The sequence below is a fragment of the Aythya marila genome (genome assembly GCF_965140915.1).
Source record: "Aythya marila genome assembly, chromosome: 14".
In the NCBI taxonomy this organism is placed as follows: Eukaryota; Metazoa; Chordata; class Aves; order Anseriformes; family Anatidae; genus Aythya; species Aythya marila.
Window position 1 is genome coordinate 341,185 of NC_139055.1, and position 17,869 is coordinate 359,053.

A 17,869-nucleotide genomic window follows, 5' to 3' on the forward strand; every position below is an offset into this window, starting at 1 on the left:
CTCCTCTCCAGCTCAGGCAGATGTCTGGGGATTCTGGAGAGCCCTGGAGAACCCCATGACCCTCCTTGGCCAAGAGCGGGATCCGAGGCTTGGCAAAGAGTTTTCCAGCTGGGGCGTAGGCTGGTGAGTCAAGGTGGGTGGAAGAGCTACAGCTGGCACCAGGTACCTGGGTTAGCAATGGCGACATCCCTCCTGACGCTGCCATCGTCACGTGGCCGCAGGGAGGCAGTGAGGTAATTGCTGCTGACGCATGAGGGGCCTCGCTCACAGCCAAGAGACTGACAGTGGGCACTGCCACTTAGGCAGGGAGCAGTGCGTCAGTGGAGCTGGAAGTGCCCCCAGTGGAGATGCCTGTTTCTTCCTGACTGGGCATTTATCTGCTCAAGATCCAAAGGGGAAGCCCAGGTATTGGGTTTTTCTCCTGAAAAGGCTCCGTGGGCTTCCTCAGCCCACTGCAGAAAGCCTGGGGGCTGCCCACCCCATCCCTCCTTCATGGCAGGGCACGGAGCTGGTGGCCTACTGCAAAGTCTTCCCTTCAGCCCCCCGTACCGTGCTCTGGGACACAGCACGTGGCTGAGATTCATGGGCGGGGCTGTGCCCCCAGTAGCACTCAACGCCCCATTTCCAAGGGGAAGCTGCTGTGCTTGCCTGTGGCGCAGACACAAGCCCTGTCACATCAGAGACACTCCCAGCTGTGTCAGTGGAAAAATGGATGGAGAGCTGGTACACAAACTGGCTTGGCAGCTTCAAAGGCTGCTCCTGCCTTCCACCCACCCTCTGTGCCTCTAATGAGCAAGAAGAGTCACCTCCTGCAATGCAGGAAGCAGCTACTGCGGTGGCTGTGGGGAAACCGCTCCTGCAGGAGCTTGCCTGAGGAGCGGATGCTGGTGGGACTCCAGAGGCAGCTGATCCCAAAGGAGAAGGTGAATCCTGTAGGGGCGTGCCTCTACTGATCTTCTCGTGCCCTCACCTTGTGCAGGACAGCAACTGCACCCTGGGGTGGGGTGCTGACTGCAGGGTGCTGAGTGAAGGCACGGTGTGCTCTGGGACCCCACGATGGCAGCGTGGGGCTCCGATCCTGCAGTGGGTGGAGCAGGAAACTGTACAAAGTCAGGCAGGGAGAAGATATCAGTTTGATCAGTGTTGCTGATGGATCAGCATAAATTAGCCAAATTTTCTTCTTCCTCTTCTCGTGCCTCCTCACAGCCAGCAGAAGGACGGCAGGGCTCGGTGGGACAGAGCTCTCTGCGAGCCGCCCTGTCCCCAAGCACCATGCACAGTTCTGCATGTGGCCAGGCCAGAGGAGGGAGCTATGGCCCTGCAAACACATCCTGCACGGCTGTGGGGCCACCAGAACCCAGGAGGGACCCAGTGTCAGCATTCTTGATGGGCAGGAATGGGATGCAAACCATGGCCCTTACAAAACAACCCACTTGCTACCTGGCTGACCGTGCTCCCCAGCAAACTGCTACCCTCCACCACAGAGGTACCAGCAAGAAAAGGCCCAGAATCACTGGCCTTGGGAGGGCACAGGGGATCTCAGAGCAGGGAAAGCAATGCGGGGCATTAGGGGTGTGGTGGGGTGAGGGAAGGACCACAGAGGCCAGTGGACATGAAGCTTCAGGCACGAAAATGTTGGTACAGGAGACGGGAGCTGCAGCCTTGGAGAGGCAGAGAGGAGCTGAAACTTCCTCCATGAAGCAGGTCTGTCTGACCTTCACCTTCCTCAGGAGGATTGCCTCATGGGGTTGCCTGCAGTGGGGGAGGAAAAACCCACAGGAATGGAGGCTGAAGCCCACAGCCTGGGAGGAAGCAGGAGGGGCAGTGGCAGCAGTCTGTGCGCAGGGAACTGTCATCCAGCCATCATCATGCTTCTTTTCCTGCGGGCACCAGGCACGTGCTGTGGGGAGATGAGAGCAGGGAGGTGATGGCACAGCTGGGGGCAGAGCAGCAATGGAGATTTCTGCCTCTGTCACCAAAGACACCCTCACGCAGAGCAGGGAAGGAGCATATCATGCAACTAAGACAAACAGAGGCCTACAGCCCATTAACAACCCCCTTAGAAATAAAGAGCTGTCTCAGTTTATTCTGCTCGGATCAAGTTCAGTATCTGCTTATTTTTAGCCTCTCCTCTGCCTCATGGTGGAGGCAGTGCCCTGCTGGCATGAGGCTGGAGCCTACAGCTCCTTTCTGACCGCTGGAGCTAAGGCAATCACTGCCTGCTCGGTGCAGCCTGGTGAGCCATGTGGGTGTCAGTACCAGCAGAAGGTGTGCCCAGCCCTCCTTGCTCCTGTGGTGGATTTAAGTACTGGTAGTGTCAACTGGAAGGGGAAGAAGCAGGAAACGAAATGACATCTATATGGAATGGCATCTATGTGGTTTTTCAGGTGGTGCTTTTTCTGATGACCAGCTAGATACGAAGACCTTTAGCTTCACGTCATTTTTCTTCTCTTCCTAGCACCTTGGCTCGAATCCCCTGCTTACACAGCATACACACACAGTGGTGTTGGAGGCAAAGTCCACTTCCTAACCCTGCAGTGTGGGAGGAAGCTCCGTGAGTAGGACACACCTGCCAGCACATTCTTGAGAAAGCTATTTTTTTCCAAGTGTTTTTGTTTCCAACATGAATGGCTGGCTGATAGCAGTGTGTGGTTGTGAAGTCCTTTCAAGACGGGAAAGAAATCCAAAGAAGAGCAATAATAATGGAGAAAGATTGAATAAAGGAAACACAACCTTCCTGTGCGAACACACTGCTCCAAGCAGAACCTCCTGCCTGCCGGTATTGGACATATCCAGAGCTGTCATGCTTTGCATGGCTAGAAGCTGTGTCTGTTTTCAAAGCAAGCCCTGGCTAACTCACACTGCGTCTGCTGCGTTCCCAGAGAGCCCCCTGATGGCTTTGGCATTCACTGATCAGCCTGAGCTTTAAGGTTTTGCATAGCTGCAAAAATCCCTGCACTCTGAGCTGTCGGCAGCAAACAGCCTTGGAGCGAGATGTCAGTGGGCTGTCATCACCCTGCATGGGGGCATCACCCTGTCCCAGAGCAGCCACTGAGCTCCCAGGTAGCAGAGGGTGTGACAGGGCCGGGCAGTGCTGAAGGTGGCTCTAGGAGAAGCTTCCTGGAAAAACAGGCGTGCAGCGAGGCTGCAGCGACCTGGTGCGCAGCAGCAGAAGGCAGCCCTGCCCTGCTGCTCCTGCCGTACTGTGCTCTCCCATGCGTCTCCCCCTCCAAGCTCACTGGGTGCGGTGTTTCCAGGGTCTGAAGGCTGGCTGGCCATGAGGACAGAACACACGGGGCTCCTGCAGATCGGCTTAATGGGAGCACCAAACCTGGGAACACACTTGTGCTGGGCTAGCCCTCACCTATTTGCTTTTCCCTTGTACCCAGAGCCAAGCAGTGTCAGCTAGCCCGCTCCCTCGCCTTCCTGGCTCCCCAGGGAGCCCTGGGGTGGTGACAGAGCTGTGACACCTGTCACAGAGCCACCCACATGGAGCCACACAGCCCCAGTCCTGGGCTGGATGGGAGGAAAGCAAGAAGGAAACTGCTCACACCAGGGAAAACAACTCGGCAGCATGGTGGTCTTGCAAGGAAAACACCTGAGCCGTGTTACCAAGCCTCTGAAAAAATGGAGTGGAATTGAAAACGTGCCAGGGGGAACGCCCACTGTGTGAGCCAGTCGGGGCGGAGCGGTCAGCCAGGAATGCTGCCCTGCTGTCCTGGCCCATCAGGGCAAGGGACGTAGCCAGGAGGAGAGCACTGCCTGGCCAGGGCGCCATCCGCACCTGGGAGAGCCTGTGCCAGGCCCTGGTGTGATGAGGCAGCCAGTGCTGATGTGGGCAGAGAGGTGGTGAAGTGCCTCGAGGGGCAACGGCTCTGTTGGACGTGGTATCATTGCATCTGCCCAAGGATGGAGCTGGGAAACTCGTGACAGCGCCGCAATGCTGGCCCAAAGGTACCTGGATGGGCACCTCCCTGCTTCACAGCTACCTGGGCAAGGCTAGAGTCGCTGCTGCAGGGGAGGAGGAGCACCTGTGTCCCCGAAGTCCCAGCCAGGTAAAGCCCTCGCTGCCTGTCTGCATGTGGTCAGTTGTGTGTTCCCGTGTCCGTGTCCCCCCCCGGGTGCACCCCTCGGTGGGGCGGTGCGTGAGCCCTTTCTGCCGTGCGGCTTTTGGGACTCCGTGTGCCAACCTGGAGAAGTCCCGGTGCGGCTGTCAGCTCCCCGCGGCTGGGCTGGGGATGAGCACAAGGCTGCGGGAGCTGGCCGTGCATTAGGCTCTGCCTTCTCCTAGCTTGTTTGCAGGGCTGCAAGCACGGTGCGAGCAAAAAATAAATACGTACACATACAAAATGAACATCAAACGCCTGTGGTGGCCAGCTGCGCAGTCTGCGGCACCACTTCCTTCGCTTCTGTTTGCTCCAAGCCCTGCCTGCGGCTGAGCAACGGGGCCCGGACAGGGAGCCGAGGGGATGCCCCAGGCCAGGGGGGGCTCTGGGGGGGGGGCTCTGGGGCGGGGGCCGGGCGCCGGCAGCGAGCTGGGAGCCGGGCACACGGGGCTGCAGGAGCGGAGGCGGCGGGGGGAAGCCTGCGCCTACCGCGGGCACAGCTGCTGCCTGGGGGCTCTGCCCCCGGCCCCCCGAAGCCCCCAGCTCCTGGGGAAGCCGGGACCCTGCCGCGCACCCTCGGCCCTGCCGGGGGCCGGCCCTGGCCGCCCGCGGCCCCCCCGCCGTGACGCAGCGGGTTTATCATTAACGCCCCCCCGGCAGCGGCAGCGCGGAGCCCGGCGCCAGCCCTTGCCTCGGCCGCAGGTAAGAGCCGGGGGGAGCCGGGGGCAGCCGGGGGCTCCCACCGGCTCTGCTCTGCCCCCCGGGGGCAGGGGGGCATTTAGGGTGCCGGGCCCGGGGTGCTGCCGGCCCCGGGCGCTGCGGTCAAGGATGCTGCGGGCCGGCGGGGCACTGGGGGAGGCGGGGAGCGGGGGATCAGCCTGCTGGCAGTCTGCTCGCTGCTGAGTTTGGATTTTGTGCGTCCTCCGGGGTGTCAGATGGAGTGGAGGGGAGAGGTTTCCTCAGCCTGGGAATGATCCCCGGGGATGCTGGTATAGGGACCAGTGATGCCCCAAAGCCCGAGGGAAACTAGCACAGGGCAGCAGTGGGGGGTTGGGGAGTGGGGCTGGACCCTCAGCTCTGCCCTCGCCTCAGTCCCCACACCTGCGTGGCCAGCACCACACAGAGCTCGCAGCCAGCTCTGCCAGCCCCAGCCATTCGCTTGTTTAACGATGTTTGGCGGCATCCCTCTGACTGGGCACCTCCATGGCACCCAGAAGGATGCAGGACCCTGCTCCCCATGCCCCCCTGCAGCCCACGTGCAGATGTACCCGATACACAGGGGGCAGAGATGCCTGCTCACGGGGTGCAGTTCTGTAAGGCGGGCAGAGGTGCCATGCCTTCCCTCAGCGTATGTCCGCTGCCAAGCCCAGGGCTCCTCCACAGTAGCTCTAGGTTTGCTAGGCAGGGGCATCCACGCTACACAGTGCTCACAGCCACAGCACCCGCTGTTTGCTAGAGCAGACCCTGAGCAGAGGCTCCAGTTTGCCTACAGCCCCCTGCTCCCCTGCAGGTGCCTGGGGCTTTCCGCACCCTTGGGGCCACAGTGTCCTGCAGCTGCATGCCGGGGGCCATGCTGGTGTGGGCTGGGCTGTTTCTCTCTCTCTCAAGGCCTTGTGCCTTGCACTGCCAGGTCACAGCACTATCTGTGCTGCCTTGAGAGCTGCACCTTCCTCCTTGGCCTTGGCACGAAGAGAGGACGTTCCCCAGGAAGGGAAATGCCATGAATCAGCTTCCACTTTTCTTGTTCTCTGTGGGCAGAGGAAGCTGGAGCAGGCACCACGGTGCAAAGCACCAGGGGCTTCCAGTGCCTCTGGCAAAGGCACCCATGCCTTCACCCACTTCCTCCCTCCCCTCCTCTCCCCCCCCAGTAAATCAGTAAATCAGCTCTGCCTAGCACAGAAACGCCTGTTGTTCAGGCACTGCAAAAACACTCTTTGTACTTTGAATAGGACTCTTGAATGCGAGGCAGCACGCCAGGCGCTGCCACAGCAGTATCAGCCAGCCCGGGTGGTGCCAGCGTGGACATGGAGGCATTAAAGCCCCAGACTGCTCTCGGGGCAGGGGGGCAGAACTGGTGCTAGGGGTGCGGTGCGGCCCCCTGCCTGCAGCCGGGGCTGCCCCTGTCTGCTCCCAGCTGCTGGAATTTGGGCACGGGTGCTTGGCAAGTCCTCACCTGCCTCATGTGGGTGCCTGCCCTTGACAGCCAGCCTGCTCCTCACCCGCAGTGTTTTTATGGTTTTATGGTTTTGGAGTATGGCACTGCAGCTTGTGTGTCCTGTGCAACAAGCGTGCATCCCAGAGACGTGCCCGGGGATGTGCTCCCTGCCCTGGTACAGGGCGACCGAGCGTGGGCACCAAGCCAGACCCCGTAGAGCAGTCCCTGCTCAGCCCGTGACCTGGACACACCTGCCCTTGCAGAGCATCCCGCTGGCATGGCGAGCCCCCATGCTGAAGAGCTGCCCGCCGAGGGCACAGCCGACCCCGACGCACACATCTACGAGGAGGTGACGCTCTGCAAGAGGATGGAGCTCAGCCAGCGCCTGGCTGTAGAGGAGCTGATCACTACCGAGGCCAGCTATGTGCACAACCTCCAGCTGTGCCTGTCGGACATCCGGGCACACCTCCAGCAGAAGCAGGTGAGGGGGGCTGTTGGCACCTGTGCTGAGGCTGGGGACTGTAGGGTGAGCCCATCAAGAGCAGTGAGGTACCTGAATCCTGGCAAGGCCAGTGCTGAGCATGGCTCCGAGGTCACCGCCTGCTCACCCTGTCCTTCCAGCCTCCCGAAATGCTTCCATCAGCCAAGGTCCTGGGTTGGACGGTCATCAGGTCTGACCCAGTACAGCCATCCTAAGGCACTAAGTGGTACCTCTGTAATGTTAGAAAGGCCTCATTGTCCTGCTTGGGAGCAAAGCCAGCTCTCAGTATCTCCAAATGCCTCCTGGAATGGAGCATTTCCAGCTCCTCAAATGTCATGAGAGGCAGCTGGAAGGATGCTGGTGCTTGGGAGGGTGGGTGTGATTCCGGGATGCAAGGTCCACCTTCACCTCATTTATTTGGCTTGTTCTGGGGCAACTTTGTTCCCTTCAGCTGCCTGATCTTGACCTGGAAGGACTCTTCTCCAACATTGACGACATCCTTCACCTCTCCAGACGGTTCCTCAGGGGACTCGAGGCCACGGCTGCGCAGGAGCACGATCAGCTGCTGGGCATCAGTAAGTAGGGCAGTGCCAAGAGCAGATTCATGCCAGCAGCCCCTCTGCAGCCAGGGGTCTCTGCTGGATTTCTGACCTGCAGAAAGCGAGTGCTTGGGGGCAGCGTCAGGCTCAGCCCAGCAGGGGTGCAGAGCTGGCTCAGTGTGTGGGACAAGACTCCTTCCCATGGGAAAGGAGCAGCCTCTCCAGCCCGGCCCTCCTTCCCCAGGCACCCTGTTCCAGGAGTTCAAAGAGGAGATGGAGACTGTCTACAAGACCTACTGCACCAGCTATGACAATGCCCTCCTGCTTGTGGAGAGCTACCGCAAGGACCCCAGGCTGCAGGAGGAGATCATGGATACCCTGAATGCAACGGTGTAGGTACCTGCTGCCGAGGCCACCACCTCCCTCTCCGTGGTTTGCCTCCTGGCCTTGCCCTTCTAAATAAGCAGCCTTCTCAGTGCCCAGGAGCATGCACCCATGCTGAGTGCAGGACCGTCATGGCATTGCCTGCTGTAGTTGCTGGCAGCCTCTCCTGCATCCTCTGGGACCTGCCAAACTGGCGCTACAGCCTGGGGGTCTTTTATGGCAGACCCCAAAGCAAGGGATGGGGTGGCACACACAGCCCCTGCCTGCTCCTCACCCCCACATTGCTCCCATCCAAAGGGCTGTGCCCACAGAGGGCACGGACTCCCCGGCATCACCAGAGAGACAGGCTGGCCCTAGGGGACTGCTGCTGCCCTGTCAGCACGGTCATGAGCACTGCCAGCAGCAGACATGGCAGCGGAGGAGCCGCTGGGGTTTCCTGCTGCTTGGAGCACTGCTGACATGACTCCTCAGGCTGGTTGTGCAGGAAGGAGGGGCACTGCCTGCACACCCCGTGCCTGGCAGCTGGACAAGCCCAGCACTCTTCGGGGAGGCCAGGAACCCTCCTGGGGCTGGCACTGCCTCCGGGATGGGGGGGACAGCAGCCCCTTGCCAGCACTGCCCAGGGGGGCACAGGTGGCGGGGAGCTGGGGTTCATGGCCAGAAACCCCACTGGGGCTGCAGGCACAGCTCACCTGCAGGTTCAAGGCAGCAAATCTCTCCTGGTGCTGGAGAGGCTCCATTTTCTCCCCAAAATGCTTGCAGAGAAGCATGGAGAAGCAGCAGGGCAGGAGGGCTGCTCTTTCCCATCGGCCTCATGAAATTCCCCTCTCCGCCAGGCCTCACACGAGCGCCTCGGACCTCAGCTTCTTCCTGGTGATGCCGGTGCAGAGGGTCACCAAATACCCACTGCTGCTGGGCAAGATCCTGGAGAACACCCCCGCTGGCACCAGTGCCCACCAGGCCCTCGCCGCGGCCGTCAGCGCCATGGCCCAGGCCAATGCCAACATCAACGAGTACAAGCGGCAGCGGGAAGTGGGTGAGTGGGGGCACGGTTAGGGCAGGATACATGGCACTGGCAATGGACTTGGTGCCCGGGAAGCCTCAGTCCAACCTTAGTTGTGTCCTGGTGTTTTTGTGTTAATTCCTGCTCAAGTCCAAGCTCTCCCTTCCTCTTGCCCTTTGGTGGAGCTGCAGCAGGGGCGGTGTGCCGGCAGCTCTTGGCACTGTGATCATTAAGGGGGCTGCAAGGCACCGCTGGTGCTGCTCAGACAAATGCCACCCTGGCCAAGCTGCAGGAGCAGGGTGGCAACCGGGGGGAGCACAGAACTGGTCTGCCTGCATTCCCTGAGCTGGGGAATTGGGAGGAACAGTCCTGTCCTTGGGACAGGAGAAATCAAGCTCCCCACAAACATGAACTTGCTTTTCTTTCTGGTTTTCATGGTAATTTCCCCGGGGCTGCCCTTCTTTGATGTGGGTTGTGCTTATCCTGTTGATCAGCCCCAGCCTCGCTGCTGTTTGCACCTCACAGTTTCCCTGCTTTGCCAGGCTGCCAAGGATGCTCTTACAACTTTTCCAGCCGTGTCTCATTTTCCCCTCATTCCAGCAGCTTCCAACCAGCTGCCCCAGCATGCACCGAGGCCCCTCAGGCTGCGAGGCAGGGCCAGGACAAGGGACACATCTGCCTGCAGCCAAACTGCCAGCACACAGTGCTTCATCAAACCCAGCATGAGCCAGGTCTGCTGTGCTGGGTTAGATCTGTATCTGCCTGGGCTGTGGGCAGGATTTTGGGTCCCTGCTGTCCTATGAACAATGAACAAAGCACCCTCAGGGTCCTGTGGGTGCTGTAGGGGAGGGCAGTTGTGTGAGCAGCCCCTTTGCCCGTTCCCCTGCAGAGCCAATGCTGGGTCCCCGGGGACGCCTGGCCCCTCACCAACTTTTTTCCCTCCCCACATCATGTCTGCAGCGACCAAATACAACAAGGCCGAGCACCTGACGCTGCGGGACCGCCTGGCTCGCCTCAACACCCACTCCATCGCCAAGAAGACCACGCGTCTGAGCCGGCTCTTCATGCACGAGGCCGGCTTTGTGAGCAAGGTGCGAACCTGCCTGTCCGTGGCCAGCACCCACTGCCCCTTCCCTGGCTGCTTCTGGCACTTTCCTCCCGTCCCCAAGGGGGGGAGAGCCGAGCCTGGCCAATGCTGACTCCCAGTGGCCCGTGCTGCCATACAAGCCTCTGTCCCACTGCCAAGTGACCTAAGGGTGGCTCCTGCTGCCCCATTGCAAGGGTCAGGAATGCAGGTACAGAGCTTCCTGCCTGCCTCTGTGGGAGCTGCAGATGTTAAAGGGGAGCACCTTGACCTCCAGAAGCCCTGGAGATCCTTGGGCATCCCAGCAAAAGCAAACAAACCCAGTGGCAGGGACCACTGCTTGCAACTGTGGCATTTTCCCCAGCAGCACCACAACCCCATGCAGTGCCCTGTTCCCGTGTGCATCCCACACACCCCAGACCTTGGCCCTTTTCAAACTCCTGCAGCCCCTTAGGGTCTCCCCCTCCTCATCCCCCAGCTTCATTACCCCTGCCTGAACCCTTCCCTGGCCTGCCTGAGCTAGGGACAAGCTGCCCTGTGTCTTGCAGACAGAGGACAAGGAATATGACAACCTGGAGGAGAAGTTCCAGAGCGTGGCATCCAGTGTGGCTGCGCTGAAGGAGAACGTGGCATCCTACATGGCACATTTAGAGGTAAAACCCTGACCACTTGCAGGGGAATGGCCCCATCCAGGCCTCAGAATGCATTTCAGAGGGTTGCAGAACACTTCCAAGCAAGGAAACAGCAGTTGGAGGTGTTCAGGGACTTTCAGCTCTCAGCTAAAATGAATTGTTGTGCTGGGGGCTTGCACAATATCTGAGGATCGCTCCTGTCCAGGGGAGGTTAAAACAAAGACATTGTCGGCAGAGTTGGGTGTCTATTGGGAGCAATCAGTCCTTATGCTGATCATTACTGCAAGGTATCAAACAGCTGAAAGTGCTAAATGTTGTTCAGCCTGGAAACTCTTGCATTAAGAGGCAGAAGGCAGAAGTGTCCCCAAATCAGGCACGACAGCAGACTTCCTTTTGGAGGTGCCCTGGGTCAATAATTGCTATGATTTTCTCATTGAAATCCCTCAGGGCATCTGAAAGAAATGAAAGTATGAGTGATGGCAAAGCTTGCAGTCCCCAGACACTATTATCAGGAAAATCTCAGGAAATTGCAGAGGGTTCAGAGAGCAGAAATGCGAGGGGTGGAAAGATCTTGTCATGAAAATATTGAGAAAGGTTCCCCAGGTTGGATGGGGACAGAGGAAAATGGGACAGGAAGACTCCCTGGAGCCCAAAGAGTGGGTAAAAAGGACAGAAAACAAGAGGATGGCAATCTGCACACCAGTGAGATGTGGCAGGGTCTGACTGTTCCCCAGGACATTGGGTGTGCCTGGAAACCTGCCTGGCACTGCCCCTTGGGGAGCTGCATCTCCATAAGTCACCTGCCTGGCTTCAAGCAGGGCATTAGAGGTCTGCAGACAGGCCTGGCAGCCTGGGAAAAAAGCTGGGGTAGGAGTCATGCTGGGCTTGGATGTTGGGGAAGGTGCCTGCTGTATTTGTGCCATGTCTCTTTCCCTCGGAAAGCTTCTTGCAGCCATCCCAGGGAGTCAATGAAGACATTCCCATACCGCAGGGGTGGCCTGGCCTCTCTCCACACTGGCTGGCAGGGCTCTGTGTATGCCTGTGCCCCCAGCACAACGCAGAGGCAAACCTTGCTTCAGACATTGCCAGGAGCACCTCTGCAGGGCTGGGGAGCAGCACACAGAGCAGTGGTCAGAGCTGCCACCTCCTACTCACAGGGTCAGTCCCTTTTGTATTTCCATCTCCAGTCCCTTCTGTGGCAGGGAGGGCCGCAAAGGAGAGGTCACCTTTCCCATCCCACCCCTCGTGCTCTCCATAAATGCTTTGCACACAAACAAAAGGAAGCCCCAAAGCTGCTGGAGCACCAAACCCACATGTCAGGGTGGCGTGCCTTTGGGAACGTGGGTGTAGGTGAAGGTGGTGGGCTGGTGCTGGGCAGTGCCTGGAGGCCAGCCCCCATCGCTCCCTTCCTTTCAGGCGTTCCTGGTGCCGGCCCCACACAAGCAAGAGCTGCAGATGGAGGAGGGCCCTGCCCAGCAGTACCAGCACCTCGCAGAGCACCTCCACCGCGCTGTTTTCCCCGAGTTTGTGAGTGCTCCTTCCCTGCAGGTCTTCAGGGTCACAAGCAAGCAGTGCCAGGGCTGGCTGCTCCCCAGGGGAAGGGGAGCCAGAAATTGAGGGTGGCCCCAGTGCAGGGAGTGTCCTCAGCAGCAGGCGCAGCCCCAGGGGGCCTGTGAAGCCCTGGTTTTGTGTGGTGGCCAGGGTGACTGCTCTACCAAGGGGCTGCTTTGGCAGGCATCCCACGTGGATGGGAAGGACACCTCGGGAGCTCCACACTCCACACAAGCCCTCCACCCAGTCCCCCAGGCCTTTCCTAATGCACAAGACAGTGCCCCATGCAGACTGCTGGGCCTGCTGGGGTTCACATGGAGACTTGGGTCCTCTTGCCCCACAGAAGCAACGCCTGGACAGGCTGGTCTGGCAGCCCCTCTGCAGCCTCTCAGAGATGCTGGTGGGGCCACAGCAGCTGGTCAAGAAGCGCCTGGACAAGCTGCTGGACTACGAGGAGATCCAGGAGCGCAAAAGCGAGCTGGGCAGTGTGACGTACGATGAGGAGGCTGCCATGAACACCTACCTCGCCATCAATGCCCTGCTCGTGGCCGAGCTCCCGCGGTTCAACCAGCTGGTTGTGCAGCTCCTGGGGCAGGTGCTGGGCTCCCTCTGCGTCCTGCACCAGGACCTGGCTGCGGAGGTCCTGCACGAGGCAGAAAAAGAGCTGAAGCAGGTGGGAGAGGCTTTGGCGTGGGGGCACATGCTGGTGTACATGCTGAGCCTGACCTCCCTTTGGGCCGTGAGGGCTCTGAGGGCTTGCTGCATCCCCAGCCTGGGTGGCTGGGGGCTCAGGACAGGACCTGGGCACTGCTCCTTTGGGCGCAGCCCAAGGGCTCACAGCCAGAGGGCAGCAGCTCTTGTTGCTGAAAGGGGATGGATCTCAACTGCAAGGTGCATCTTCAGCACTCCGTTCTCTTGCTTTGTCACCTCTTTTCTTCTTGCTCCTTCTCTTCTGACCCTACCCACAGCTCTGTGCGTCCCTACAGGCCCCTCTGACCTCAGGGTCTGTCTTCACAGCTGCCCCATGGCCACATGCCTCTGCCCGCTTTCTGGAGGCTGGTGGAGGACACTCTGCAGCAAGCTGGTGCCCAGCTCTGTACGTTCACCCAGGCGTTTGAGACGGTCACACCGAGCCCTGTGACACAGGTAGGAGCTGGGAGGGGTGTCCTGGTTCAGCAGGACTGAGGCTGCATGGTGCAGGACATCTCCCGGGGGGAGGCTGGCTCAGACAGCAGCACAGGAGGTCACCGCAGCCACAGTGTGCAGATGGAGCATGCACACGGAGCACCTCGGCCTACTGCATGTCTGACTAAGAGCTCGTATGTCTCTTGCTCCCCACCAGCCCCTGACCGCTGCCGAGGAGCGGAAGGTCCTTTCCCTCGTGAGCAAACACGGCCCAGACAAACTTTACCAAGTGACAAGCAACGTCAGTGGCAGCAAAGACTTGGACCTGACCTTGCAAAGGGGACAGATTGTGGCTCTGCTGCAACGCGTCGACACCAAGGGCAACACGAGCAGGTGGCTGGTGGATGCTGGAGGTACTGCAAGCACTGCGGGGAGGCTCTCCCTGCCTTGGCACCAGGGTCAGAAAACAAATCTGAACCATTTTCTCAGCTTGGATGAAGCTGGCTCAGACCAAACACAGCTCTGCTTTGCCAGCTACACATGTAGCCTTTAGCTCTAAACCTTGGGTTTCCCCATTTGTTCCCTGTCGTGGGTGGGAAAGCGGAACCCTGTGCATGCAAACATCCTGAAACCCCTTTTTTGGGGTTTTGTTGCTTGATGTTCCCTAGCAATGGGCCAGTTTAAGCAGGGCTCTTGTGCCATGCAAGGCAATAGCCAGGTTATCCTCCCTTTCTCCTCCAGCTAGCCCTACATGTGTCAGGCAGCAGGGCTGCTTGAACAGTGTGTATGTGCATTTCCTCCAGGTCCCCGAGGGTTTGTGCCTGCTGGCAAACTGCAGCCCTATAGCCCAGTGCAAGGCCAGCAGACCGGGATGCAGATGCCAACCCAAGAGAGTGTCCCAGACAGAAGGCGACATTCATACACATCACCCGAGGCTCCCAGGCCCCAGGTGGCCACGTTCACCCCGGCTTTCCAGGTGAGAGTGGGGGACACCCCCTGGGCAGTTTCTCACGACCCTTCTAGCTCAGTGCTTGTCCCTGCGTGTGGGTGGGGATGTGGACCTGCTTTTCCAGCACATGGGATTATATATATGTGTAGCTGTTTGCCTGGCTGGAGTGGCACAGCTGGGATTTGCCTTGCTGGGACCTGCTGTGGACAGAGCAAAGCAAGTTGTGCCTGGTGGGATCCCCACCGTCCCTCCACTGATGGCAGGATTGTGCTGCCCTCTTGGAAATAGCCTCTGTGTCCCCTATAGATCCTGCCCTGCCTGTCCCTTCCCCTCTTGCCTCCTGTTCCCAGCAAGGGCTCCCTCCCCTCCTTCACTTTCCACAGATGGTCGCTGGCTTCTCCTTCACCGCCAGGAGTCCGCAGGAGGTCAGCCTGCAGGCTGGGCAGCCCGTGGTGGTGCTGGAGCCACATGACAAGAAAGGCAGCAAGGAGTGGAGCCTGGTGGAGGTGAACGGCCAGAGGGGCTACGTGCCCTCCAGCTACCTGGTGACAGTCCCTGTCCAGGAGCCCATGGGCTGGAGCGTGCCTGTGTGAGCACCACCAGCCCAGCACCCCAGGGCGCAGGCTTCGTGCTGCTCTTAGATGAGAGCCATCTGCTTGGCACCCGAGGAGCTCCTCACAGAGATGCTGGAGGGGGGTGGCTGCATGGCCCTGGGCTGGGGAAGCAGCAGGATATGGCCCAGGGGATGTGGGCACAGGCACGGAGGTGGAGAGATGTGTTTTGTGCTAATGGGCACAAGGGCTGGAAAGCAGGAGGGTGACATGTCCCATGTGTGTTTGCTTACTACTGGGAGACACAGAGGGAAGGCTCGGGATGGAGTGCCAGCAGGTGGCTGCAGGTTTGCAGGGGTTTGTTGAAATTTGTGTCAGTGGGAAAAGTGTCCCTACGGGTGGTGAGATGGAACTGTCTATAGGTAGTTCAGGTCCAAGCTGCAAAGGCTGTAGTGCCACAGAGGGGTGAGGGGAGGTAGCTGGTGCTGCTCATTTTCTCTCCCAGCCCCAAGGGGTGAGCTGGGCTCTGCAGTACCAGCTATTCCTGGGCCAAACCTCAATGGCCATGGGACCTTACCTGCAGGCTCTGTCCCCAGGAGGTACCCTTGGACGTGGTGTGAGGCTGTGGAGCACCAACGTCCCTCACTTCTCCCAGAATATTTCCCAAACCCTTTGCACTCATTCCTGTCCCAAGCCTCGAGCTGCTCCCTCAGGGTGAGCAGAGGGCACAGGTCTCTTCCAGCCTAACCACAAGGAAAAATAAAGGGCACAAGAGTGCCTTTAAATAGCACGGTGAGGACACGCTCTCCTAGGAGGAATGCTCTGGCCAGGCAGGTGGAACATGCTTGTGACCAGGGACAGGGGGATGGTGGGCAGGGATGGCTCCTGGCCAGGCGCCGGGGCCAAGGTTAGGCATTGGAGCAGGGCCATGCCTGTGGCAGATGCTCCCAGCCCGGGGTCTCGCCATGCCCAGGGCTTTGCGGGGTGGCTGCTGCTGCCTGCATCCTGCCCGCTGCCCTGCAAGTTGTTTGGTGCTGGTGCAGCACCGGGGCTGATTCACATCCTGGATGTGGAGGCATTTGGATGGTGTCCACACACAGGGTGTGCCAGCAGGGATCAAATCTGACCTGCTGGCCCCTGGCCTACTTGTTTGTGTGCTGGGGGGTGCACAGTGGTCTAGGCAAGGCCGGTGTGGGTTAAACTTCTTGCTGGCACAGAGGGGTGCAGAGCCCTGGGAGGGTCTGCAGAGCCAATATGTTGGCCTAGGATTGCATTAGCTTCATGAGCATGAATTGTGTGCGGAGCAGGAGCTCCCTTTGTCCCCACAGTGGCCCCAGGCAGCATGCTGCAGACGTGCCCTGCCCCATCTTCCTGGTGTGCAGGATCCAGCCCTGTACTTGGGGAGGCACAGAGCTGCTTCCCTACCTCTCTGCCCGCTGCTTCGGCCCCAGGGACAACAGCATCCCTCATTCCCTTGCTCTGGTGGGAGGAGAGAGGCAAGAGAGCTAGCTGTCCCTGAGGAGCAGGGTGCCAGCACAGCCATGTTCCTACAGGCAGGCAGTGGCTGCTCAGGCTCTGCTCTGCCCCTGCCTTATCTCTGTGCCCAGGTGTGCACAGCCCCAGGGGCACAGTAGGAGGCTCGGCAGGCAGGAGCCACAGTGTGCCTGCATCTGGGCACACTGGGGGCAGGCAGGGATGGCCGTGAGACCAGTCCAGCCAGCACCACAAAGAGGAGAGCAGCACCCGTGGAAGTCCCAAGCTGGGGTTCCCAAACCCTGACCCATCCCCACACCCCAGGGTGCAAGGAGGGGAGGAAACGTGCAGCGGTGTGCAGGGAGAGGGGCTGAATGCAGGAGACGGGTGGCCCAGGAGAAGCAGGACCCCCAGGACCTGCCAGGAAAGCTGGCTGCAGGGCCAGAGGGGGGCTGAGCCCGGCAGAGTGTGGCCCTGGGGCTGGGAGGTGGGAAGGAAGGCACGAGCAGCGCTCCTGGCTCCTGCCTTGCACAGCCAGCACCTGAATTGTCTAATAAAGTGTGAAATTGCTTTCATGCTCTGCTACCTTTGCTGAGATGGACCATCATTAAGGCACCTCCCTTCCCAGCCAGCAGCCGGCTGCTGCCTATGTCCCTGCTGTCACGGCTCTGCCAGATGAGCCATGGGCTCGAGCTGTGCCTGGCTCAGCCCAGCAGCAGTGCTGTGCCTGCTGGTACCTCCAGCCAGTACTGAGCACCCTTGCCTCCTGCTCAGCCCCTGTCCAGAACATTGCGCCCAGCATCCAGCTGGCCGTGAAACCATGCCACAGCGCTGGGACAGGGGCCGCGGACCCTGTCTTTCCCCCTGCCTGCCCTCTGGATGCCCTTGGGGATGCCAGGAGGTGGTGCTCCCTGTGCCAGGTGCCTGGAGCCCTGCTGGACCCTTGCTCTGGCACTGCAGGAGAGCAGGGCTGTCCCCCCACCGTGCAATGACTGATTACCACCGAACCGCCAGCATGTGAGCAGGGACCATTCACTGGCCTTAATAGCAATAATCAATCATCGCTCTCCTGCTCCAGGCCTGGCTGCTATGCGAGACTCTCTGGGGCTGGGGGGGCTGCTGGGGGCTGCAGTGATAGCAGGGGGACGTCCCCTGGAGGGGACACAGAGGTCTTGTGGTGGCTTTTCTTCCACTGGGAGGGCAGTCCATGTCCCCTGTGGGAGAGGACACGCCAGCTGCTCCACGTCTGTCCGCCTGGATCTCTGCAACCAGCAATTTTGGAGGGAGGATGGGGCTGTGCAAGAGCTGCGGGGGGCTCCCAGCTTGGCCCCCCCAGGTACCTGTGCCCAAGGAGCTGCTGAGTGGGAGCCAGAGGGAGTCGTGCATGGGATTTGTGCATGTGCAACCTGCAGGAAATGCCAGGCAGCCAAGATACTTTGCCCCAGGGAAAAAAAAAAAAAAAAAAGTAATGTTTTCCAGGCACTGATAAAGTTAAACCCTTGATCTGATTAAAAGTTTCCTCCCAAAGGAAAGCTGGGATGGGATGTGCTCGTCCTGGGATGGGACGTGGAGGAGGCAAAGCCCTATCTTAACCTGGGTGCTGTCCCCACCATTCCCCCTGAACCTTCACGTAACCCTATACCCCACGCCGCCTCCCCTTGCTGCAGCTCAGCCAAATGCCACCAGCTGAGGGGAGGCTTCTTGCCACCACAAAGCCAGCCTGTCCCCGACATGACGTGAGCCAGCTGGAGCAGCTGGGCAGCACTGCCCACTGCGTGGCGAGCACGACGGCCCCGCACCGCACTGCACCATGCACCCCTGTCCCTGCTGTGCCCC

The 17,869-nt window shown here is 59.8% G+C and overlaps 1 protein-coding gene across 3 annotated transcripts; it reads left to right on the plus strand.

Annotated features, from left to right (window-relative positions):
* The first annotated feature begins 3,773 nt into the window (after positions 1 to 3,773).
* ARHGEF37 (Rho guanine nucleotide exchange factor 37) lies at positions 3,774 to 17,084 on the plus strand. 3 transcript variants are annotated; one of them, XR_014318493.1, is made up of 14 exons: positions 3,774 to 4,055; positions 6,525 to 6,742; positions 7,194 to 7,317; positions 7,526 to 7,673; positions 8,502 to 8,701; positions 9,629 to 9,759; positions 10,301 to 10,405; positions 11,801 to 11,911; positions 12,279 to 12,608; positions 12,953 to 13,081; positions 13,278 to 13,473; positions 13,864 to 14,036; positions 14,393 to 15,934; positions 16,414 to 17,082. XR_014318493.1 is itself a non-coding variant. In XM_082771906.1 (13 exons), the coding sequence occupies exons 2-13, from the start codon at positions 6,539 to 6,541 to the stop codon at positions 14,600 to 14,602; spliced, it is 2,061 nt and encodes a 686-aa protein (XP_082628032.1). In that variant the 5' UTR covers positions 3,774 to 4,055; positions 6,525 to 6,538; the 3' UTR covers positions 14,603 to 17,083. The 3 variants fall into 3 exon arrangements, 2 of the variants coding, with proteins under 2 accessions (XP_082628032.1, XP_082628033.1); XM_082771906.1 differs by having other exon boundaries at positions 14,393 to 17,083; XM_082771907.1 differs by lacking the exon at positions 3,774 to 4,055 and adding an exon at positions 4,612 to 4,808 and having other exon boundaries at positions 14,393 to 17,084.
* The last annotated feature ends 785 nt before the right edge of the window (positions 17,085 to 17,869 follow it).